This window comes from Pagrus major, chromosome 2, assembly GCF_040436345.1.
Source record: "Pagrus major chromosome 2, Pma_NU_1.0".
NCBI classification, from domain to species: Eukaryota; Metazoa; Chordata; class Actinopteri; order Spariformes; family Sparidae; genus Pagrus; species Pagrus major.
Window position 1 is genome coordinate 4194402 of NC_133216.1, and position 25549 is coordinate 4219950.

At 42.9% G+C, this 25549-nt stretch overlaps 3 protein-coding genes across 4 annotated transcripts; 1 reads left to right on the plus strand and 2 right to left on the minus strand.

The window, feature by feature from the left end:
• Positions 1 to 482: 482 nt before the first annotated feature.
• Positions 483 to 5085, minus strand: foxa3 (forkhead box A3). The gene is made up of 2 exons (XM_073482673.1): positions 4637 to 5085; positions 483 to 3256 (listed from the first exon to the last, which is right to left on the minus strand). The coding sequence occupies exons 1-2, from the start codon at positions 4706 to 4708 to the stop codon at positions 1928 to 1930; spliced, it is 1401 nt and encodes a 466-aa protein (XP_073338774.1). The 5' UTR covers positions 4709 to 5085; the 3' UTR covers positions 483 to 1927.
• A 3999-nt stretch (positions 5086 to 9084) lies between these two features.
• On the minus strand, positions 9085 to 14309 carry irf2bp1 (interferon regulatory factor 2 binding protein 1). 2 transcript variants are annotated; one of them, XR_012180202.1, is made up of 4 exons: positions 12985 to 14309; positions 12311 to 12656; positions 9541 to 11966; positions 9085 to 9479 (listed from the first exon to the last, which is right to left on the minus strand). XR_012180202.1 is itself a non-coding variant. In XM_073483808.1 (3 exons), exons 1-2 carry the CDS (start codon positions 13998 to 14000, stop codon positions 12350 to 12352), a joined length of 1323 nt encoding a protein of 440 aa, XP_073339909.1. In that variant the 5' UTR covers positions 14001 to 14309; the 3' UTR covers positions 9085 to 11966; positions 12311 to 12349. The 2 variants fall into 2 exon arrangements, 1 of the variants encoding a protein (XP_073339909.1); XM_073483808.1 differs by having other exon boundaries at positions 9085 to 11966.
• On the plus strand, positions 14188 to 18870 carry polr1g (RNA polymerase I subunit G). The gene is made up of 3 exons (XM_073483814.1): positions 14188 to 14624; positions 15162 to 15306; positions 16453 to 18870. The coding sequence occupies exons 1-3, from the start codon at positions 14540 to 14542 to the stop codon at positions 17252 to 17254; spliced, it is 1032 nt and encodes a 343-aa protein (XP_073339915.1). The 5' UTR covers positions 14188 to 14539; the 3' UTR covers positions 17255 to 18870.
• Positions 18871 to 25549: the final 6679 nt, after the last annotated feature.

Sequence of the window (25549 nt, forward strand, 5' to 3'; positions counted from 1 at the left end):
CAGTGAAGACATCGACTTAAAAAGGGAGTAAATAACATCCATCCAAATCCATCTGGGATTCCAGGACTTCAGGAGACTTGGATTGTGCCGGACGAGCTGTGTGGAGCTTGTTTTACATTTTAAATAGGTCCCCATCCACTTCAGTTGTTTAGGAGAATGCTGCAATAGTGTTTTGCTGTGAAGCTCCAGAAATGTTTCGTGGACCAGACTTTCCATCGGCAGCGTGAGGGTGAATAGATCATGACTGAATTTTCAGTTTTGGGTGAACTGTTTCTTTAAAGCCTTTTGTAATCTTTAAAGGTAAAATCCAGAAAGGGGTGACCTCTTTTTAATGTTTTTATGTATTTTCTACAAACAACAGACTGACATAAAATAATGATTTTACTACACTGAGATAACTTTCAGTGTTTGACTTGTGTCCACACTGACAACAAACACTTCCTGCATTAACATCGACTGGAAAGAAAAAACAAATGCAACGGTTCTCCCCACATTTTTTGCCTTTTTAATAAGAAAAATGAAACATGAATCATTTTAATCACATTTAGACCAACAGAAACAACAACAACAAAAAAAACAATATATTATATCAGCACACTTTCAAAGTCTGAAAAGCAACGTAGCTTAAATAAAAGACATTTCTCTTTGAAACTAAAACATGCTCCACAGAGGACATGACGTGACCTGAAACTTCTGCGTCCTCTGTCGTTATCAGAATAATCCTTCAGTAGATCGTCGATACATTGATCTCTGATCAGATCAGCAGTCATTTGAAGAAAAGGCACTTTTTCAGTTGACACCATTTGACATTGTGATCCCATTGAGCTGATGCATTGACAGTGTGAGGGGGGCCGTTCTAAGCATTGTTGTAACACACACACTATCAGCCCACCTGGCCAGTGGGAGCTCCATAGTGCAAAGTACTGTATGTAAATCCTCCCATAGTGCATCTCTCCTCCCCTCCACTGTTTTAGTAACTGACTGAACTCCCCCGTGCACCTCACCAGCTGCTATTCAAAGTGTTACAGTCTGTCGAGACGCATTTGGTTTGAACGCTCTCATAAAGGTAACTACAGAAAATGAATGTGGGAAATGAAAAACATAAACAAGACATGGTTTTTTAGTTTTTACCACAGTTACTTTGCCTCTTTCCTCGTGGCTGCAGAAGATTTATTTAAACTTCTGTCTCCTCCAGCGAGGACAAAATGGCTTTTTTTTCTTCATATAACCCTAAAAAAAAACAACGTTTGAAAGTACAGACTTCATGAGCTACATTTACATAGACGGATGCCTGATCTGACAGAAATGATGGACGTAGTGTGAAATGCTGTAACGCACAGAAAAATATGTCTCCTACCGCAGTAACACCTGCCTGAAGCAGTAACCTGAAACTCGCCTCCTTCTCTCCTCCATCTTTGGATTAAAAAAAAAAAAACTCACATTGGGGTTGTAACTGGTCAACAGAGCGCTATACAAGATATATTAAAATTTATTCCCTTCATAAATAAATGCAAATATCCTTTTCCCCCCACATTACCTCTATTTACATTTTGTACAGAGCCAATTTCACCACGTGCAGTTCTCCTGCGACCAGTCAGATGTCTTCATCAGTTAAGACTTCCAACCATCCAGCTTCACTTTTCTGTCCTCCATGTAACCAACCGGTCTCCATGCTCCAAAAGAAAAAAAACTGTTCTTTTGCCCCTCAAACACGGCAGCCATTTTAGATGTGAGTCTCTTCCAAGGCCGCTGGACGAGAGCCAGAGAGGGAGAGAGAGAGAGAGAGAGAAAGAGGAAGATAAAGAGAGCTTGGGTGTCCATTTTAGAAAAGGGCAGAGAGGAAGAGAAGTCTCCATCTTGGCTCACCTCTACAGACAGGTGTGTGTGTGTGTGTGTGTGTGTGTGTGTTTGTATGTGAGCGTCCATATTAGGAGGCGTTGAGCACCGAGCGGCTGTACAGAGTTTGGTAGTAAGCGCCTGAGTCCATGCTGGTCGGCCCCGGGCTGTCGTAGATCTGCTTGGCTCCCACAGGAGAGCTGCCGGTGTAGCTGTTGTAGGCCATCACCTGGTCCTGGTAGGACTTGAGGTCCATCTTCTGCTCATTGGACATGAGGTTGGTGATGGAGAAGGGGTGGTTGAAGTTGTAGTGGGGGTCCAGGGACTTGAGAGCATCACTCTGTAGGTCCATGTGGTGCTGCATGGTGCTGGGCAGGAGGTGGGCGCTACCCACTAAAGACTGGGAGTGGAGGAGGTTGGAGGAGGAGGAGGTGGCGGAGAGGGACAGGGAGGATTGAGGGATGGAGGAGGAGGTGGAGGAGGAAGGTGGCAGGGAGACAGGCGGGCTGTGGAGGTGTGAGGAGGACAGCGGAGGGCAGTCTAGTGGAACCAGGGAGTTTCGGGAATGCGGCTGGTCGTCGGAGGAGCCCGGGTGGGAGTTGTCTGAGTGGGCGGAGTCGGCTCCCTCTGAGCCTCCTGTGGGGCTGTGATCCTCCGACAGGTGATCTCCACCGTGGCCTCCTTTCCCTGAGCCCTCCTGGCTCTTGGCTCCTTTCTTGGCCATCTTGTCCTCGATCTTGAAGCGTTTCTGGCGCCTCAGGTAGCAGCCGTTCTCGAACATGTTGCCTGACTGCGGGTGCAGAGTCCAGTAGGACCCTTTGCCCGGCTTGTCTGGTGAGCGAGCCACCTTCACGAAGCAGTCGTTGAAGGAGAGCGAGTGGCGGATGGAGTTCTGCCAGCGCTGCTGGTTCTCACGGTAGTAGGGGAACAGGTCCATGATCCACTGGTAGATCTCGTTCAGGGTGAGCATCTTGCTGCCACTCTGCTGGATCGCCATGGTGATGAGGGAGATGTAGGAGTATGGCGGCTTGGCGTGGGTCAGGGAGCGTCTGTAGGGCTTTGGAGGAATATCCTTGGGCCCGGCGCGGCTCAGGGAAGCAGTGTTGGCGTACCCCAGCTGGCTCATGGACTGGCCCATGCTCTGGTAGTGGGGCAGGGAGCTGAGGGAGCCCGGAGCAGCGGGGCCCAGCTGGGACAGAGGGGCCGAGCTGAGGGACGAGGCCACCGGGGAGAGGGACATGTGGCCGGGCCCGGAACCCATGGAGGCCAGAGGGGAACCGCTGAGGCTGGAGCTCGGGTACGCCATGTTCATGCCTGCAGGGGAGGCGGTGGCTGGATTCAAGTTGATGTAGCTGTTGATGGTGCCCATGGAGCCCATGGAGCCCAGACCAGAGTTCATGGTGCTGGGAGAGGAATACATCTGGAGGAAAAGAGGAACACAACAACATCTGGTTATTCACAAGAACACACTGCAGTGGCAGAGGAGAGATCATTTAATTGTAATCATTAAATATAATTAACTAATCTTTTATTTTTAACATTTAGAAAACAGACAACATGAACAATCTGTAGATTTAAACTGATATTAAATGAAATTGCTGCTCTAAAAAAGATGTCTGAATGTGAGAGTGAAGTGGTTTCAGTCTCCGTTTTAAAAGTGACTCCTTATCAATGCACAATGAAGCTCTCAGTGCGCGGAGAGGACATGGATTTCACACAGCGATGTTAACCTGAAAATGCGTAAAAAGCGCGTCATGGTGCCTCTCGGTTCAGACGGCCTCCTCCTGCTTCCGTGGAAAAAACAAGTAAACCAAATGTTCACTGTCTAAGTTCAGCTGGAGGAATTAGATTCATTCCTGCTTTCATTTGTCTTGTGTTTGTCAAAGATGATTAATTTGTTTTTATTTAAAAAATAATAAGTGTGTAATCTTTTTGGCTTTTTTGAGGTAAAATATTAAATAAAGGAGAAAACAGAGTCCTCGGGGGGAGAAGAGAAGATGTCTCGGGCCGTTTAATGATCGCTGGTTAAATATTATCAGACTCTTTCTTCTTCTCGGTAATTTGATCAGGTCGAGCTGAGGTGAGAATGAAGCTGCTGATGGAATTAAGCCTAATTGAATTAGTGAGAAGAAAAGTCTTGTTACATTTACACCTGAATTGTCGCGACACTTGAGCGGCTGCGGGAGCACAAAGGAGGACAAGACTGTTGATGAGCGAATAACTTTCAACAGTCAGAGCCTGAATATTTATAGAAGAATAATTAGTTTATCAAATTATCAGTAAATTATAAATGAATAATCGAAATAATTATTTTGTGGCTTGTCAGAATAAAACTATTTTTTTTCCTTCTTTTGTTTTGAAGGCCTGATTTTAAAAAAAGGCCTCATATTTTAATAATCTTCTATTTTTACGAAAGAATAATATATTAATTATTTTGGTGCCTTTTTAAAAAAAAGTATTAATCTCCTGATGGTGTTTGTTATATTTCTGTCTAAACGCGCATTAATACTCCATCATATTAAAGTTATTTTCATTCTTATAGGACTCTGTAATTGTTCACGTGGCAGATGAGGATTTTAAAGTTAAATCTTTATGATATTATTTTGTATTTTGTCACAGGATTACAGCTGTTATTCGTTCAGAGTTTAGTGCTGGAAATGCGCGTCAATAAAAAAATCCTGTCTGCTCTTTTTCACTTCCAAAAAGCCCCGAGACTCGCCCCGCTGCTCCCCGCAGGAGGAAAATAAAAGAGTTTGATGAGTGTATTATTATTATTTGAGATGTGCGCTCGGGTCTTTACCTCACTGGCCTCGCTGTAGAAAGTATTCCACTCTGGTAGATCATGGGCTTCCATCTTCACAGAGCTCAACATCCCCAACACAAGTCTTTGGAGGAGAAAGACTTTTCTATCACCGGACTTCTTGGTATCAAAAATAAATATTAAAATCCCTCGTAAAGGTGGAAGTTTTCTGGAAAAATCCAAACAGAGAGTTGAGAGTTGTCTCCTTTTTTCGCCAAGAATGAAGGAGAAAATATCAAAAGTGTGGCGGAAAAAACCCAGAGTGATGCGACGCTGCTCCTGGGAAAAGTAAAGTCAATATTTCTTATTTGTCAGTCATCCATTGTTTCATAACCTTAATCTTGTTATGGCTCAGCAGATGTTCACTTCTTCTTCTTCTTCTCCTGGCCCGTGTTTTTCAGCCCGGGACGCAGCGTGCGGCAGGCGGAGGTGCAGCGCGCAGATACAGTGAATAAAAACCTGCGCGTCCTCCGCTTATAAGGTGCCGGCGGGTCCCGCCCCGATCCTGACATTTGAATACCGAGTCAGGATCCAGGAAGGGCCCCGCAAAAAGGCCGATGTGGCCCCCTGGCGTGCTGTATATTGGCCCGGCGGCTACAACGGGGCCACCCGGACGAAGAAGACTGTCCCATAATCCTCCAGTGTCACAGCTGAGTGGATTTCTTTTCATACAGCAGCGAGGTTCATACGGGAGAAGTGTTGATGTGGTCACAAGTAGTTAATTATTAAAACGGGTTATGAAAGAATGAGTTTGTTCTAAAAATAGATGAAAGGATTTGGACTAAAATGTGATCAGGTGGTTCAGCTCGACCCAAAACAAACTGCTGCAAATCCAAGCGTCTTTAAAATGTCTCGTTTTAGAAATCACATAAAAATACGTTTAAAAAAGTGACCAAGACGATATTTAATTTGAGTAAAAACTGCTTTTATATTGTGTGTGTGTGTGTGTGTGTGTGTGTGTGTGTGAGTGTGTGTTGAAGGGCGTGAACATCGTTAATTCCCTCGGCTATCACTTCTCTGGGGGGCATGAACCATTTAACACATTCTCTGAGCGCTTAATTGTGGCAACCGCCGAACTGATTTCAGATTCTGGGCTCTGATAGTCAAATATTCTCCTGATTGGCGTGAAAAAATCACGAGGCTTAGGAAAATATTTGAAGGTTATCAGACTATCGGGACATCAGAGCTCCAATTACAGAAACATCTGGCCTGAACGGCAACACCTCACACTGATAAAGCTCCGCAGGAACAATCACACGGTGAGTTTCTAAATTTAAAGTGTTTGTTCGTGCGTAAATGTGAACTCCTCGAGCGCGCAGTCTGTGCGTAAAATGGGCCCGGTCGCCTGAGAACTTCTTCTTTCCTCCACAGAGGCATCGAGACCCGCCGCCGCAGAGAAATACAATAAATAATGTAATCCTGGTGTGATGCATGAGGCCGGACTGCTGTGTTGCGGAATACACATCGGCCTCAGAGCAGACGGAGGCCCGTGAATGTCAATGCCTCAGCCTAATGGCCAGTCAATGGAGATGTAATTGATGCGCAGGCGGGAGGTCGACGGGATTAGACTGTGAGAAAAAAAAGAAATAACAGGAAGGTCTGAGCAGCACAAGCTGAGAAATATGGAGGAAGGTTGGAGGATAAAAGAGCAGAATCAGCACCGGGCTGTGTTTTTAAGATGAACACGTGACGGATCCACCTGATGGCTGCGCGGCCTCAGGAGACTTCCCTGTTCCCCCTTTTCTTAATATTTCCCCTGACATGATGAGGCAGCCATCATGTTCCTCATCTTGATATTGCAGCTGCAGCACATATCACCAGTCAGACTCTCTGCAGGCCGTCAGCTGTAAACACTCAGCGATTATCGCCTGTTTGCAAACTGCTGTCAGGTCGATTAACACGTGGAGTGAGCTCACACCTCCGTGTCTGTAATGATATAATTAAGCCCGGCAGAGGGGAGCGTTTTCATCTGGACACTCATATGGCTGTATTAATAAATGACGTCATCTCTGACCTCCAGCTTCAGCCACCTGAGTGTTAACAGGTACCATCCTGTCTGCAGTAATGATCCCAACAGGTACCTCAGAGTCAAACTTAAAGTCAGGATCTCGTGTTGAAATATTAATGTGGTGAAAGTGAAAGTCACGCATACGGATAGTACTTGAGTAAAAGTACTTAGTTACCTTCCATCACTGCCTGTCTAACAACAGAAGAGCCTTCAAAAAGCGGTGATGAAGGTAACTAAGTACATTTACTCAACTACTGCACTTGAGGTACTTTACCTGAGTATTTCCATTTTCATTCTGAAGGTAAATATTGAGCTCCTTACTGCAAAACGTTTATCTGATATCTTTAGTTACTGTAGTTAGTTTACAAATGACACATCAGAGCGGAAGTAGAACATTAATTACTTTATTTTATCAACAGTCTGATTTAAAAAACACAGTTTCTATTAATCAGAAAATAAAAATAAAAATAAAACCTAAATATAAATATAATGAACTTTTGATACATTTATTGCCAGAAAATCACTTTGGACACTTAAAGTGCATCTTATATCAGATACTTAGAGACTTTTACTAACCTTAAGTGATTTTCACTTTTACCAAATGTTTCACCACGATATCGTTACTTTTACTCAAGTATGACTGACAGGACTGGTACTTTATACAACACTGATTACTAGGAACCGAGAGGTCTTCACCCCAAACCTCCTTCAGAGAGTTTCATTTGTATAAATTAAAGAGGGTTAATAAAAAGACACTTCACGTGTCTGCAGTGTTCCATCAGTAGCTTTGATTATTTTATCTTTATTTTTTCTGCCTTTACGTGTCAGTGGAGAAGGGTTATCCTAATCCTCATTCATGTTGCTTTGGAAAATCAAACCCCAAAACTCATATTTCTTTTTTTTTCTTTTTCTTTGTAACATGGAGAGCCTGGTGCTCAGCTGAGTGTCTCCTCTACACTCATCTCCAGTAAACCAGGACATAAATGATGTTGTGATTCCTGGTTTCATTCCCCGACATCTGTTTATACTGACAGCCACACTAAATATAAGCTAGTTGCTTCTTGAAGCTGCTTTATTGACTCATTTCACACACTCGCTGATGTCTGAGCTCTCTGTGACGAGCTCTGTACTCTGGCCATGACGCACCGAGCCTCCAGCCTGCGTCTTAATACGCATCTTTGATTGGTGTAATGCTCCTTTAAGGTCCCATCTTTCTCCCCAACACACATTTAGCCATATCCTCTCTCTGCGGGCCGCTTTTCACTCCAATAGGCGCTCCGCCGTCCATTAACACCTCTATAATTGGTTTAACAATGGCTGTAATGAGCGGACACTAATGGAGGAAGCGACACATCGGCCTGCCAGGACGGTGGGGAGGAGGAATGAGACTCCCCCCTCCTCATCCTCCTCCTCCTCTTCCTCCTCATCCTCCCTCTCCTCTTCTTCATGATACAAATGAGCAGCTTCATCAGTGAGTTTATCAGCCGCTTCTGAGAAATAAAAGATTTTCTCCTGCAGTTGAGACTGCTGAAGTTTTAAAGCGTGAACGACTTGTTCAGACTCTGCAGGCTGTAATCTGATTACAGGTGATGAAGAATATAATCCTGACTGTGCTGTCAGGCAGACTGAGGTAAAGAGCGCCATCTGGTGGCCACTAATAGACAGAAGGGTTCCTGTAGAAGATGAAACAGTCTTCAAGTTTTATAAACATCATTTATTGTTTGTTGACAGTAAAAAACTTGTAACTAAAGTTGAATTAAATAAAAATAATGTATTAATGATAGTTATTATGAAGTGTGTGAGAAGAGACAGCGAGGTCGGCACAGTCGGCATCAGTATCGAAAAGGGTTTATTGAAATAGTTTCAGATATTCAGTATGGATATTTGAAACTATTACACACTGCTTTTTTCCGAGACACCAGAAGCTAAAATAGTTGAAAACCACTCGTTCAATCTTCATTAACAAGGTTCTGTATTTTAAAACTGGTTTTATTATCCATTGTGTAAAATCTTCATCTTTAAAGTGACGAGTAACTAAAGCTGTCAAATAAACAGAGAGGAGACATGTTGTGGAGAGGAAGTGCCTCAAAATTGTACTTGAGTGATTTTCCACCTGTGATTATTCACATATATACTGTAGTATACATACACTCAGTTTGCAGTGTGAACAGCACCAGTGACCAATGTGCTGTTATCAGTGGTAATAATACCAAATTACAGAATCACTCGTTCATGTATATTTGAAGATTTGACAAGAATATTACTTTAGCAGGCTACAAAATGCTGTTTTTATAATAATCAATATAAAACCTTAAATTAGGAAGTCATGAAATTCTCCAAAAGGGTCTTGATTAGACACATTATACTGAGATTTCCTCATAAATGAAGGTGTTTAACTTGATTAAATCTCAGTGGTCAAACTCAAGAAGTAGAACAACAATTACAAGTTTCCATCCCATTTATTTCTATTTTGTACATGAAGCTGCAATAAAACCAACAGATCTAAAAATGACACATGAATGAAAAGAAACTCAACACACAGAGAGAAAGATGTGAGGAGAGACCATACTCAAACAATGAATGGCCGGCTGACTTTACAAAGGCTTCAGGTAAAAGCAAAAAGAGCCGTCTGATGGCAACTGAAGGGAAACAGATTCAGGTTAATCATTGACTAGACAATAAAAAAGCCATTGCACTCCGACTTCCCCTGAGGTTCCCAGACACACGGACAGACGGTAAACATTTTAAAAAGGCACTTAACAAGGGATTGCATGATATATCAGTGCATATTCAACTCAAATTCCACTTCTTCAAAGATATTTCTCTTCAACAGACCTGATCTGTGGGACGTTGTCTCAGTATAGACGGCCTGAATAAGCAGACCTTTATACGTCACATCCCAGAAGTACAGGAGACCACACGGGCCTGTAAACTGTAACGGCTTGATGAAGAGAACCAACTGAGACCTGGCCAAGAAATATAGCAATTTATATTTTTTCCATAAAACATTTACATCCAGAAACATCAGTTTGGGCATAAAATTACCTTTGGTTTGTCTGTGCTTCAGTACTGATGAGTACACACCGCACGAAAAGAGAGAATGCACCAAAAAACTCATTCGTTGTAATGTTGGATTGTTCAGTTTAGTAAAGTGAATTCCCTGCGCATCCCCTCAGACAGTGAGGTTGTTTTTTTTTTTTAAATCAAGATTATTTTCTGGTCACTTCGAAACAAAAAATATACTTTTAAAAAGCGTCACATGTTATGAAGGTTGTCTTGTCTCTAGTTTTGTGAGATACAAATTCATAAATAATATTAAACCTTGCAGGGTTTCAGAAGAACTTTTCTGCTTTTTGGTGGATTCTCGCTTTAAAAAACAAAAAGGTTTGAGAAATGATGCGCAATCGTTTTTTTAATGAAATATCCCAAACTGTTGCATATACTATGACGAAGGATTGCACGTACGTACTATTATAGATCTATAGAGTATATAACATTTAACATTCTAGTATAAAATATAGTCCTAGGCCTATCAATAGATATCTTTTCATATACATTCGGGGTAAAGCGTAGGCTGGGCTGGATCTTGTATGAAAGCAACATTTAAATACAGTCAAACACAGAGTGTCTGTGGCTGGTCGATGCTTCGACAGATTAACTCGTTTCTACACAGCAAACATTTTCTTTTCTCTGAGTCCAAGTCAACTTTATTTAAACTCAGAGAATTGTCACTACTGGCATTCTGTCCTCAACTCATGTTGGTTGAAAAAAATGTGATTGCGTGCCAGGACTAGGGCTGCAACTAACAGCTTTCATTTAGATTAATCTGTCGATCGTTTACTCGATTGACCGACTAGTTGTTTGGTCTACAAAATATCAGTGTTTCCCAAAGCCCAGGATGACGTCCTCAAATGTCTTGTTTTGTCCACAACTCAAAGAGATTCAGTTTACTGTCACAGAGGATGAAAGAAACCAGAACATAAGAAATAACTCAAACCGATTCATCAATTGTCAAAATGTTTGGCGATTAATTTCATAGTTGACAATTAATCGATCTAGCCAGGACGTGAATTCAGTCGCAAAACAATAAAACAATCTGTATTTTAAATTTAAGGTACAGTGTGTCATCATAACTGTCAATTTCATGTCAGTTTTTAATTAATTGCATTTGTAAAAGCACAAATATTTCATTTAGATCGAGCACGGACAGAGAAAATGTCATTTTGTCCGAGGCAGTTCAGTTCTAACTATCTGACCTCCTGCAGCATCCTGCTGGCCAACAGTCTGTCCATCAACAAGAAGAAGATGCAGGATATCCATGGCTACTGCTTCACTATTTCAACATCTGTGTTTTGCAGGATTTGTCAAAACAAGCTGTAGTGCTCTCTGTGCAACACAACATTAGGTGTACTGTTACAAACAACAGTGAACTGTGGCTACTTTCTGTGAGTTTGAGCAGGGTCATTTAAAACAACACATATCCTCATATCAGGTCTGCTAACAAGCTAACATTAGCAAATATCATTATTGCAAATTACATATTAGTACACTTGTGGCCATAGAGACATTTTGGTGGTCCTGTTGGCACAGTCTTTTTTTAATATTAAGGTGCATATACTTTTTATGGATTACAGCATTTTTCAAATGGTTGTAACGGTGTTGTGAGTTTTTGTTTGTAGAAAAGTGACATGAACTTGTTGGAAACTGTTGTAGTCTACGTGTTGCTTCAGCCCATTTATTTCCAGCTGCTAACAGTAGCTAGCTGGCAGTGCTAATCTGGGTTTCAGCTGTCACAACTATTGTTAACTCTACAAAAAGTAGCCAGTGTTCAGCTGCTGATTGGCCTTGAATATCTGAATCCAACACTACGTGATGAAGGTCATGTTAATATGTACGGTCTGATACATCAGTCTGTGTTGGGAAGTTGTGCCATTATTTCACAAATATCTGTGCTATGTGCTGGATGGAGATGGAGACAGGTTTGTTTTCCACAGCTGGTGAGGTCGAGCTCACAATGCACAGGATGCACTGAGGAATTTAATGTGACTGATGTAATGTAACTATAGGATTTAACTTAAAAGTGGGCAAAGTCAAACTTGGTGTAAAAAAAAATAGAAAAGTAATAATGACAATGTGTGAAGGTAGTCTCTGAAACTTTACTCAGGTGATATCAAGCGAGGTCTGATAGCGTTGATAGAATCGGGTGGTGAGTAGGTGGAGTTAAGACCTGTGCACTGGAGGTTTACTGAACTGTGTGTCACTTCTCTTCTGGATCTCTCAGCGGTCCAGTGCAGACATCTCCTTCTGGTGTGTGATACAACTCTGTGGAAACAAAAAGCAAACAAATTAACAATGTGAAATTATGCAGAATAAAAGAAAAACTATGTTTATTCATATTTGTTATTACAATATCCTGAAGCCTGGATGATAAAAATGTAGGGAAATGATGACAATTTTTTGATAGTATAAGAAGAGAAATGCCATAAATAACTTGTGTAACAGACGAGTGTTCACAAACATCCACATTCAGAACCTGAAGCTGTGAAGTTTGGCAAATGCATTACTGGAGGAGAGAGTAAACTAAGGTGCCTTCTTATAAAAAGGTCTCACAATGCAAAATGCTGCCACACTTCAGACTACAGGTGATCAGCTGTCTGTGGACCTGCCTGTTGCTGTGTTGGGTCCTGGTTTCCATGAAGTCACCATCACGTCTCCCTCTCTTTCTTGACGGTGACGTCTCCACCTCCAGCTCCAGCTCCACTGGAAGATCCACTCCCAGCTCCGGACGCACCTGCAGCTCCCGGCCCGGGTCCGGTCCCAGCTCCTGATGCAGCAGCCGATGGAGCTCCTGCTCCACCGGTGCCCAGTATGGTGGAGACTTCTCCCTGCATGAAGGCCCAGGGCGGACTGTTGGGAGAGTTATCCAGCGGACAGCGCTCTCCACTCGGACAGTACACCTCTCCGTCACCCCGCCGGCCCTGGATGTACACTCTGGTGCAGGGGAAGCAGAACCTAAATGTGGTGGAGGTAGAGAAGATGAGTCATTATAACTTCCAGTGAGGCGTTTGTTTAAAAACTACTCAAATAAAAAAATAAATATTTCACCAACACATTATTTTTTAAAGTAACTTACTGCATTTTTAGTCTTTAAAATATACTAAGAGCAAATGACTAGAGTCTGAAGTGCAGGCTTAAATTACTTTGTTGAACTCAAAGAAAACAAATTTATTGAAACATAAAGAAAGAATCTCTTTACTCAAAACAATTATCCACAAATTGTATGAAGCCAACACTACATAACACCACCATAGCAAGACAAAAGAGAAGCAAACACACAAACCTGTGTCCTGGCACTGATGGACACTGAACAAAGTGTGTGTCTTCTAGCCTCTCATGACACAAGGTGCAGGACAGAGTGTTTCCCGTTGAATGGGCGTTGCTGGCAGATGCTGATCCCAGCTCAGAGGCTCCACTGTGAGGTAACGCTGCAGCAGTGGTGGCCCCCTCCGCTGAGGTGCTGGATCCCAGGGGCTCCCCTCCGGATCTGGAGGTTAGGGGGCGCGGCTGCCTGGCTGGAGATGAGGCAGGCTTGGGGCTCGTCTGGCTCACGCCTCCGGCCATGGACGAGGATGAAGAGGGGAGACCTGAACTCTTGCTGGCGCTGCTGCCAGCCACAGCAGTGTGGATCTGTGACTGTGTCTTGGGCTGGTTCTGCGACGAACTGAGCTCTCGCTCCAGCTCCGGAGTGATGAAGGGGGCTATCCCCATCCCTATCCCTAGCTGTCTGCGGTTAATCTCGGCCAGCACCGGGCCAGGGAAGATCATGGAGCTACTCATGGGGGCTGTCCTAGCAGTAAGACCCGCCGGCATGCCTGTCAGCAGCCCATGGGGGATCCCTGCTATGCTCTGAGTCACTAGACTAGGAGGGATGGCAGCTGCCAGCATGGGTCTCCGGCTGCCGCTGGGGCTCTGGCGGTTCACTTCTTGAGGCGGCTGCCCGTCACGGTGCAACCCGTTCGGCGGGACGCGAATAGCCGACCCGGTACTTTCTCCTCTTCCTCCCCTTTCGAAGCGGTCGCTGTGCGGCCTGCCCCCGTCCGCCGCCGCCTCTCCTCTGCCAGATGTGCCGTGTTTGTTGGGAGAGGGACCAGGTGACCTGACGTTGCCGTCCTGCATCCCGTGAGTCCGTTTCAGCTGTCGGGCGCTCGCTATCAGGAATTCAATCTGATTCGCTCCCTCGTAGTTGACGCAGCCTCGGCAGACCACCTCGCTGAAGTCCCACACCACGGTCCAGGGCATCTTTGGCAGGTCGCACAGGTAGCACCACTGGCGCCTGGAGGAGGAAGGGGACGACATGGCTGGCTAACGAGCGAGCTAACCTGAGCGGGTTCAACGAGCCAGCTAGTTTAGCTAACGTGCTAACACACGTTAGCTCGTTAACCTATTTATGTTTGACAGGTGCACGCCCCGTCTTTACGAAACTCTTCCCGCTTCAACGGCTGTCAGACCGCTTTAGAACCGTGTTAAACATCCTACACATATAAAATCAGATCAAACTTTTAAGTTGTTGTCGCTCTTTTTCTCATATGTTTGTTTTGTTTACCCACTTCGGCCTGCTCTTCACTGCTGTCAACTTCTTCCCAGACGGACGCTGGAACGTTACGTAACCTTTCGAGGTGCATTGTGGGTGTTTGAGTTTCTCGCCCGACGGCGTCAACGCAAAGCTGCTCGCGGTGTCTGGTTTTGGAACTACAACCCAGACGGACACGGAAGTGAAGTAATGAAAGGTCGCAGTTCATTTGGCGTCATCACATGTGCGTCCCCTGTAGCAGCCATGCGTTTTGCGGGAGAACACTTTTAATTTGAGGACTTTTTGGGTATTTTTAAACGTCAACATGCCGAGAGACGTGTCATCTTCGTCAAGCGAAGATGAAGCAGACACTCCTGCTCAGAAATCACCTGCAAAGCAAAAGGAAAGCGGTAAGTTCACACAGTGTTGCACAGAGCTGGTGTTGGTTTGCTAATACACTGATAGTTGAGTTAAACCAGCTTCATGAAGCCAGTTTCACTCAGAAATACAATGCAAGCAAGCAATTCTTCTTCTTCTTATTGTTTTTCTTCACGTGTAGCACCTGTATTTTTACACTTTAACTTATTGAAACAGAAGAAAGTATTGACTTGTGTTATAAGCCAAGACATATTTGAGTAAAAGTGTATAACTAATCTCGTTTTGACTCAAAATGATGCACTGTGTCTGTGTCATCCAGTATTTAAGCCAAGGAGAGATAATATTAAAATCTTACCAGCCATTAAAACGTACTTCATACAGTGTGGCACTATTGAAATAATGGAGGATGCACATAAAGGCATGATACTGAAAATAAATATAAAATAAATGAAAAAAAAAAGCACACAAGTTTTATTGGGTTGTTCTTTCTCTGGGCTGTTCTGTGTATTTCTGACATGCTGTGATAGTTTATTGATGACATGCTGAAGGCGTGTTGTTTGGATCCACAGATAAGAAGAGCACCAGGTACCAGTGTCCTGCTGACTTTGTGTCCTTCAGCCACAAACCCTGCAGCAGCACTCTCACAGAGAGTCTGAAGAACAACCACAGCGAGTTATGGCTCATTAAAGCTCCGGCCAGCTTCAACCCAGAATGGTGAGTACAATCTTCTCCTTTGCATCCGATATTCTTTACAGGCAGTTTTTGAGAATCTACTAAACATTTTACTGCTTCTACATAATAAATGTTTTGATGTCCTTGCAAAGATTCACATTACAAAAACTGGCTTTATGTTTTCTCCAAATTTACATGCTGCATAAATTGTGCCAATAAATTGAAGTTAGCCGATGTAACGTTTACAGAACGGAGACAACGTGGCTGAAAGTCACAATGACAGAATAATGGCAAATGTAAAAAGGAAGCATAACAGTAGTGGACTCATTAATGTCAGTTACGCAGCAATATCTATTTAAAGTTGTCTAATGTTAGCATGATTCATCATCATTATGTCTGCAAGGGAAGTCTGTGACATTTCCTCTTTTTAAAGTTACATAGTTTTACCCCGAACGATCTCTGTAGTGATTTGTGTGGCAGAGCTAAGACACACTCAACATGAGTTAGGTGACAGTTAGAGCTGCAGCGATCAGTTGAGTAATAACTTCAGTCGTATTTAAAGCAAGAAAAAGTCAAACATCTGCTGGTTCCAGCTTCTTAACTGTGAGGATTTGCTGCTTATTTGTCACGTATGACAGTTAATGAATGAAGAGTCTTTGTGTTTTAGACTGTTTGATGTTTGATACTGTGTACATTTTCTTATGCACACAATTAAATTCAGATAACTAATCAAATTAGTGTTATTAAAAATAAATATATTTCATGCTTATGTTAAGTGTCATATCTGAAGGGATATAATATTTTGTGAAATTAAAATAAGTTGTTTAATCAAAAAATCCCTTCATCTTTATTCCTTTTAGGGTCATTGTAATTGATAATAATATTGTAATACCGTGACACTCATCTTTTCTGCGATGGATATCATATTGTGAAAATCTCATACCGTTGATTCCAATGTTAAAATAATCAGCAGATTGATCACCAATGACAATAACTGTTGGTTGCAGTGACAGTGGGACACTTTGTGTCTGTTTGGGCCAGCAGGTGGCGCTGGAGACGGGCTTCATGCTGAACTTTCAGAAAGCTCCCCCACATTGAATAGCAGTCTGATAACATGACGTAGTTTGGTGTAAACTTTTTCCTGACATTATTTCTGTGAATGACCCCACGTCTCCTCCCTCCCTCCAGTTTCAGTGGCATCAAGGTGCCCCTCTCAGGTCTCCAGACCCTGAAGGTTCCTGCAGCTGCAGGCAGAGCCCAGACTGGTAGTGGCCAGCAGATCTACAGCATCCTGGGGTCCACCCACGGTACCTCAGAGCTCTGCCTGCTCACCGCTGACAAGCAGTCGTCAGATGGCGTGGTGTTCGGCCCGACTTTCTCAGGCCTGCTAAACGTGTGTGAGAACTATGGAGACAGCAGCACCAACCAGGCCCCTCAGGTCATCCCCGCTGCTCCAGCTCCCTCCATACCGCCGGGGCTGAAACAGAGATTCCACCCCTTCGGCAGTAAGACTCCCACACTGACCTACGTGGCCAAGAGTGAGATGGACGGAGCTGCCTTCGGGCCATCGTCTACAACTCTCCGTCCTCTGGTGGTCAAACGACTCGCAGAAGAAACATGGCAGCAGGAAGGGGAGGAGGAGGAAGGGAGGAAAAAGAAGAAGAAAAAGAAAGAAAAGCGAATAAAGACAGAGCGAGAGGAGGAGTTGGTGGAAGTGAAAGAGGAGCCTGTAACTGAAATACAGGACGACATGATGATGGAGCTCCCCTTCCAGGAGGCCGACGTCTCTGAGGAGAGGAGGAAGAAGAAGAAGAAAAAGAAGGACAGAGAGCGAGAGGAGGTGGAGGAGGGCGTGGAGCCCAGTGTGAGCGTGAAGGTGGAGCAGGTGACCGTGAAATCTGAACCAATAGACACTTTGTACGGCGACGTAGTGGAGGGGGCCGCAAAGAAGAAGAAAAAGAAGAAGAAAATCAAAGCTGATGACGACTAGTCTGTCATTGTTTTGTTGTTTGATTTTTTTGTTTTGTTTGTTCATTTTTGACCTCATGAACGGTCAGAGAGCTGCCACTCCTAATTTACTCCAGATTATTGATAGATTGCATAATGACAGGCTGGCTTTGGCAGGACGTGGCATTCAGAAAATTATTAAGTGGATTCATCCCGGCGTCTCTAAGGCCAATGTTCCAATCATCTGAGCTCAGAAAGTGACAGTTTTACACAGAGAATGTGCAGCCGCAGGCCTCTGGGACTCCACGAGCAACACGAGTGTACAAAGGGAGATTTTCTGTGTTTCCTGCCAGTGTCTGTCAAGTTGTGGTAGTTTTTATGGGCTCATACTCGCACTGTGTTGCTGTGTTTGTGTACATATCTACACAACCAGGCGGGTGACGTCACTGGTTTGGCAGCCGCTTCAGAAAACCGGACGTGATCTAAACACAGAGTAATGGTTCATTGTCACGTCAAGTTTTTAGTTTTTTCTTTGAAGGATCTGAGTCACACGGAGAAAGGTTTTGTCTTCAGGAAAACACATGTTACAAAATAAACTCCGAGAAGTGATTAAAGGAAATGAATTGAAAACAAAAAAACATGTTTGTGTTTTTGTCCTGCAGCCGGTCCGTGCAAGTGTTCCAGTGCAGCACAGCATTTTCCCCCTCGTGCCTTGTTACAGCAGTGATCTCATCCAGAAGGAATGAAGCTTGAACTCGTGTTGTAACTCAAACTGCGGCTTTTAAATTGTGCAACAATAGCAAAGTGCACTATTTACAAATTGTAGTTTTCTAATGAGCTGTAAATAAACAGTTTTTGGTAGAAGTTATGTCATTGAGGAAGAGAAAAGTTAGTGTTTTAAATCAGAAGCTCTGTTTCTACAGACAGGAAACGTTTCAAAAATGAAAAGTCAGTCATCTGCTCACCCTTGTGCCTAATATGGAAAGTCAGGTGAAGTTTTGTAGTCCACAAAATATTTCTGAATCTTCACAGCAAAATGGTGTTGCAGCATTCTCCTGAACAGCTGAAGTAGATGGGGACTTGTTTTAAAATGTAAAAAAATAACTTGGAAAAAAACACATACGACTCAGCTAGCGTAATCCAAGTCTGTGGAAGCCCTGGGATCCCAAACTGACTTGGAAAGACATTATTTACGTCCTTTTTAACCCGAAATCTTCACTGTAGCTGCTAATCTTGGGGCTTTTGGAGACTTGGATTACATCCACCAAGCTTTATGGAGCCATTTTATATTTTTCTTCCATTTTTTTATGTTTTAAAACAAGTCTCCATCTATTTTCAGTTTAGGAGAATGAGGCGATGCTGTTTTATGTGAAGCTCCAGAAATGTTTTGTGTACTACGAAACTTCACCTGACTTTCCATCAGCATGACGGGGAGGAGATAATGACTGAATTTTCCTTTTTGGGTGAACTTTTCCTTTAAGTTTACACTGTATTGTCATCTGTATTGTGAAATTAATTTGTCGATGGGTCCAGATTCATGTATTAGAATTAAACTGGCTTTCCAGTGAGAGTCAGAGGGACATGTCATCACGTCTGAAGCGACTGAAGTCTCTCCCTGAACACCGCTGTAATAAAAAGTCAGAAAATCTGATCATCTTACATTTTTTTGTGTGAAGTATTTTTGCTTCCATTAAATAGGTCCAGTGCAGAGTTTTATGATCATCTTTATGATCTTTTCAGTGGCTCTTCAACTCTGCCCTGACTCCAACTATGCAGGAAACCCTTCACAGCTATCATCTTAAAGTCATATTTAAGTAATTCTGCATGTTGGCACAGAACATTGGCATCAAGAAGCCATCGTGGTTGATCTCAAGTCTATAAATCTTTGCATATCCATCGCCAGAACAAATTCCTTTCAATTAAATGCAGCAGAGGAATAAGCGGTAGTGACAGGGAGATGGCGCCACAGTCCAGCCTGTTTCCTGTGTGGAGCAGCAGCCTGCCGCCTCTGAACCACCTCTGAGGTTATCATTTACATGCTACCATTTATTTTCACTAATGTAACACAGATCTTGTGGTGCCGTCCAGACGCACACAAAGGAAGGATTTATAATGTTTCTTTTTTTTTTCTTCCAGCGGTGGAGATTCATCAGATCTTAGTGACACTCAGGTGAAAAATCTCCGTCCAGGCTCTGCATCCTCCCCTCCTCCCCTCCTCCCTCCCTTCACTGCTCCCCTCTCCCCTCTCCCCTCTCCCTGCTCTGCACCGGAGTATGGTCCTGTTTCTTAATGAGCTCAGGCACCTCTGGCGCTATCACACTCTCACCATCTGTAGTAACCCTCTGCACATACTGCAAAGCTTTATTGATCCAGCCTCACGTGTGCATTCACAGTTGTACTCCTACTCGGGGTTCAACTAGACCCAAAGTGAACAAAACCACGTTAGAATTAAAGAGAATGTTAAAATAGTTTTCTACTCACTAAGCTGGACTTGTCTTACCATCATGACGTCTAGTTTTTTGGTGTATAAGGCAGCCATTACAGCAGAGAGCCCCAGATGTCAGATGTTGGATCAAGCGTTTCCCCGTGAGTCACATCTAATGCCAGATTTCTGTGTACCCTCACAGGTATGTTGAATGTGTGTGAGAGCGTCTGTGCTTCTGAGCCAGAGTCTGCAGGCTTGAGTGGATGGATGCATATGCCTGTGTAACTGAAAGTGTGTGTGTGTGTGTGTGTGTGTGTGTGTGTGTGTGTGTGTGTGTGTGTGTGTGCAGCTGCCTGAGATGAAAGTCAGTGAAATGAAAAATGATTTTTTTTCTGCTGGCTGAGTCTCCTTAACATGCTTCCTTTAACATTTCTCTTCCTTCCTGACAAACTTCTCTTCTGTGCAACAGTAACTTCATGTTAACAAAAAGTAGTATCACATTTTTGTATTTTCTTATTTCCTGCTGGTTTACTTTTGAATGATCCAGTTCTGTGTTTGATAATCTGTATAAAAAATACACGTCGTTCTGTCTTGAATCCAGAAAATCCTCACAGCGGGCAGAGCTGAGATGCAACAAGCGACTGCCAATCACGTGATGTTGACACCTGTATTCGTAGTTTTGAGATTCTACCTGGTCCTGTTCAGCAAACCAGTCCAGATCTGATCCATTACCTGCATTTACTGTATCTCTAAATCAGTTCCAGACCCAACCTGACCCATAGTTGACGCACTCAGTTGAAACTGCTTTGTTGTTACTGAAGCTTGACTGTACACGTTCCTGTTACACATACCTTTTGTGGCTGTGTGTGATTTTAGTGATTTATTTTTTGCTTTGTACTTTTGTAACCTCTGATGGCGGGCATAAGAACTGTACAATGTGCTCCTTTCACTATGTAACCAGGGGAGAGTTTTACATTTCTCCTCCTGTTGTTTACAGCAGATATTGTGTGAGTTCAGCATAATTTGTTCATGTAAGCATTAGAAGGAAGCCTGACGCCGCTCATACTAATCTGAATCAGTTTGTACTCTAGGAACAGCAAACCAAACATCCAGTACAGATAACCAACTACACCATGTTATATAAGTCAGCCCGGTTCTCCTCTGTACACAGACTCTGTGTGTTCTTGGCTCATTCTCCTCGAGATGAGTCCATATGCAGACGTCTGGTTCTGGGAATCGGACTAAATCTTTGGAAAGTCAAGGCGTTGTGAACGGGGTTCTTTCTCACCTATTGTGTTAAAAACTGAAACAACAGATGGAAGATGCTTATTTTCCTCCAGACCCCCCCTGCTTGTTTCTCATGTCTGTAGGTGTACTGAACTGGAATCATGAAGCCTTTGGATAACAGAGTTGAAGCATTTTCAGCAGGCATGTCTTTGCCTTAATTGATGCAGGTATGCCTGTTAGGTATGTTGTTAGTGGCTGACCTCCAGTAAGTAGTTCAAACAAAAGACATGTTGGACACTTCTACTGAATACACACATTTATAATTGTTACACCCTGTTGTCACACCCTGATTGGCTGGGAGGGAAATACCCCAAGCTGCTTCCACTCCTCAAATCAGGAGTCAGTCTCCCCACCTGTGCACAGGTGATCTGAATCCCCTGCGATTAGTCATGAGGGAAAATCAGCCCAAACAAAGAAAATTAGCAAGTCAAACAACTGGACCTTTGTCGACCTTTATCGACAGCTAGTCAGAATTACAATGCTGACAAAGCGTCGACACATAGCTCTGGCTCTGGTCTGAGCCAAATCAAATATGTCGAGTGACATCACCTGATTTTTTGGGTTTAGTCTCAGGAGAATTAGTTGAAATATATTCAGAGGATACTTTTGTGGAAGTTATGTTTCCAAACTATTCAAACCAGAAACCTCAACACATGTTTTAAGTTAAGTTGTAACTGAGAAACTGGTATTCATTAACAATCCGATCAACCCCCTGATGATATGGCAGCCATTATACAGTATGAGGCAGTGAAAACACTTATTGCTGCTGTAGAGTGCAGTACAGCTGAATAAAGCATGAGCATTTATACATTTTGTCATGGTGTTTCTGCCATTTTCTGAATCTTTCATTGTGGTTGCATCACCAGTCTCTCTCTCTCTCTCTCTCTCTCTCTCTCTCTGTGTGCATGCAGCGGTGTGGTCAGGAGGATGTGCCTCACTCATCTCTCTAATTTAGAGTTTATTGTAAACTGGATTTAATCTGAAAACAAAATCAGGGTGATGCAGTCAAGTAATCTAAATCTCCCTCTATATACTCTCACAGCCATTACTGCCCTTCACAGTGTGTTTCTGTCTCTTTCTGACGAGCTCACCATTTACACCTTCTTCACTACATTTGTTTCAAAGGGACAAAAAAAATAATTGGGTTCTTTGAAGAGAAACAAGACCAGTGGGTCATCTTCACACACCTGCTGGGAATAGTATGAGTGGGGGGAAAGTGTTTGAGTAAGTCTGCTTAATAAACAAGGAAGCAGGAAACTGAAAGAAAAGGTTCACCCAAAAAAGAAAATTATCCAGCCATTATGTAGTCAACCCCTGCTGATAAAGCGTGAAGTTTCACGGTCCACGAAACATTTCTTGAGCTGCACGGCAAAACAGTGTCGCAGCATTCTCCTCAACAACTGAAGTAGATGGGGACTCGTTTTAAAAAGTAAATATATAACCTAGAAAAATTCCATAAAATGTCTCCAGAAGCCCTCAGATCCCAAACTGATTTGAAAAGATTTGCACCCTAGATGGACTGATGAGCTTGTGCACCCTCTTCAGACGGGATGTGCGCTAACACTTTTAGCTCGGCAGCTACAGTGAAGATTTCAGCTTATATAAGTGTGTCAATAACGTCATTTCAAATCAGTTTGGAGATCTCGAGGCTCTGTGGAGCCGTTTTCTGTTGTTTTGTCTGTCGTTGTTTTGTTTTCACCACAGCTGCTTCAGTTGTTTAGGAGAATGCTGCAACCCTGTTTTGCTGCAAAGATCCAGAAATGGAGGCGAGTAATGACTGAATTTTGCTTTACAGCCTGCAGGTGTGAACATGTTTACCTGTTTGTATGAAATAGGAAAAATGTCTGCTCATTCCAGTTTTCTCACTTACTGTTTATGAAGGTGTCATATACAGTTCCTGTGCCTGAATACCCCGTCTGAAACATTAGACCCTGAATGCAGCACTAGAGGCCTGATTACGTAAGGTGAACTACCATCGCTCATTCTCAAACCGGGCTCTCCCCTCCAGCTCTTCACTGCAGTGTCACTTCACATGAAGTCACACCTGCAGCTGTGGAGGATGCTCCGTCTCTGAGTGAAGGGTGTAAACAAACAGGTAAACTCTCCACTGCAGAGAGGAAGCAGACGTCACTGAGGGTGACGGCAGACTCTTCTCTCACCCAGCTGCTGGGTCAGCGTACGAGCTATGAAAATAATTGTGCGCTCTGTTTTTGAAATGAAATGCTTTTATATTGGATAAAAGTTGATTTGGGGGAGAAGTGATATTTTCTCTTATTGATCTGAACTTGTTTGCTTCAAAGTTCACTCAGAATGAACTCTGACCTCTGACAGTGAAGCTCGCAGAGGTCCAGCCAATCAGGATGGAATTAACCCCGAGCGCTATTGATTGTCAGCGTTTCCTCGGTGGTATACCTGCACAGTAAAGGAAACAAGCAGCAGTGTTGCAGGCAGTAAGGCAATAAACTGGAATTGTAATATTAACAGGCTGAACTTTAACAGCTTGTGTTACTGTTCCATCTGTTTTCCACCATCACATGTGAGTAAATTTCAACAAGTGCAAGAGTGCAAGAAGACGGAGGAGCTGAAGTACAATAAAACTCTTAGTGAGGGACGGGACAGAGCTTCGTGACACCTGCGTGGCCACGACGGAGACGCTGAGTGTTTCTTCATTCTTTAGTTTGACTTGAAGTATTTTGATTACAAGTAAATCTTCCGTCTAATTATATGACAGAAGTTCAATGTGAAGTGTCACATTTAATGCAACGTTTCTTTATCATGTTGAGTCAATGTGAATGAATTAAATAACTTGTTCTGCTTGATGTAAATTCATGCAGATGTATAAATAAACCTTGTGTGTGTTTATTCAGCTTTCATGTGTGTTTATGTCACTTTACATATAAAGTTGAGGAGAACCTAATGAACATAATGTGTTTATTCAAGTGCTTATAATTATTATACATAAAAATAATGCATTAAAGTAGGTTATCCTGTCTCCTGTCATAAATCACACATCTAGTTATTTAACTAAACACACTGACTAAATATGATGCATTAAATTCGACCCTTTACATTGAACTTATGTCTTGAAATTAGAGGAACATTTTTACATTTAATTAAAATACTTAAAGTCAGTGTTTTAGCCATAATTATTATTGTGTGTTCAACCCTCAAGTTCTTCAGGAATGCTTCCAAACATCTATCAGGTGATGAGGGTGGACTCTGTGTGGGCTCCATGTAGTCACAAAGTAAATGGAGGCGGAGTGGATAAGAACCAAACCTTCTGTTTACTCCTTTCACTCCTCCTTGTTATCAACAAACAACACAGGGTTCCTCACTCTTTAAATTACAATACATGCCTTCTTCAATCATTAAATGCACAGCATGTAAATTCTGCCACTGGGGGTCTCTCAGTCAAAACAAAGCAAAAGACACGGGTAGCGAGGGATCATGGGAGTTGTTGCCATTGTTAAACAACCAACGCTGCAGATGAAAGTCTAAATGACACGACTGAGGCAGAAACGTTCACAGACGACGTAATGTTTGAATGTTCGATTCACGTTACAGTTACTCTCCTCACTCTGACTCTCTCAGAGGTTACAGTTTTTAGACATTTTAATGCAGAAATGTCACATATTATATCTTTAAGTGGATCGTGGAAGGCTCGACTCGGCTCCTGTTGGAGCTGTAATGGCATCATTATTCTGGATGCATCCTCTGTGGGGAGGCAGCGGAGGACACAAAACAATAATGTCGTACTACAGGTGCAGTGACGTGGTTTCTCTCACGGGAATTACTCTGATCATTGTGCAACTGTGAAAATACTTATACATTTTACATGAGCAGCCTCAAGCAACTACAGTCTTTACATTATTCTTTAATAGAGAAGTTGTTCATTATGCTGGATTGTTTAATTGAGATCACATGAAAGAGAAAGAAGAAACAGAATAGTAGCACTGTAAGTAAGCAGGCTGTGATTGTTCAGGTTCATGGTGGATTCAGACCTGCTTAGCCATACTGTATCTTAGCAACTCGGACTGAGCGTGTGTGTCCCCTTGAACGCACCGCAGTCACTGTTCACTGTAGCAGCTGAGGGGTCAGGAGGTCAAACCTCAGCTGAGGCAGTGAGGCAGGTTCATGTTCGAGGAGCACAGAGTGACATTTGACTGAAGGAGTTAGAAAGATGCTGGGAAATAGTTTCTGTTCTTATTAAAAATGTCCTTATTTTAATCAAAAACATGAGTAGTATTTTGCTTCTGGATGAAAATGTGATTATAAAAAAGCACAGTGCGAACTCGTTTTAAATGTACTTCAAGGAGCTGCATATTATCAGCAGCTTTTTGTATTTTTCTCTTTTCATATTATCACATGATGAATATTCGGAGGTGTCATCAACCAAAAGCTCCTTCACTGTAAACTGGAGTGATCAGTTTGTGTTTCTCAGCAGGAAACACAAACACAGCAGCTTTTGGACGTGTGGGAATATAAAATCTGAGCCAAAACGTTAAAAACCTCACAGATCAGAATTAAGAAACTTTATTCTGCGTCGAAGCCTTCAAACTGTGAGACTTTCTGATCCTGACAAAATTTTACCGAAACTTCATCACCTCTATACGTACTCATGAGTAA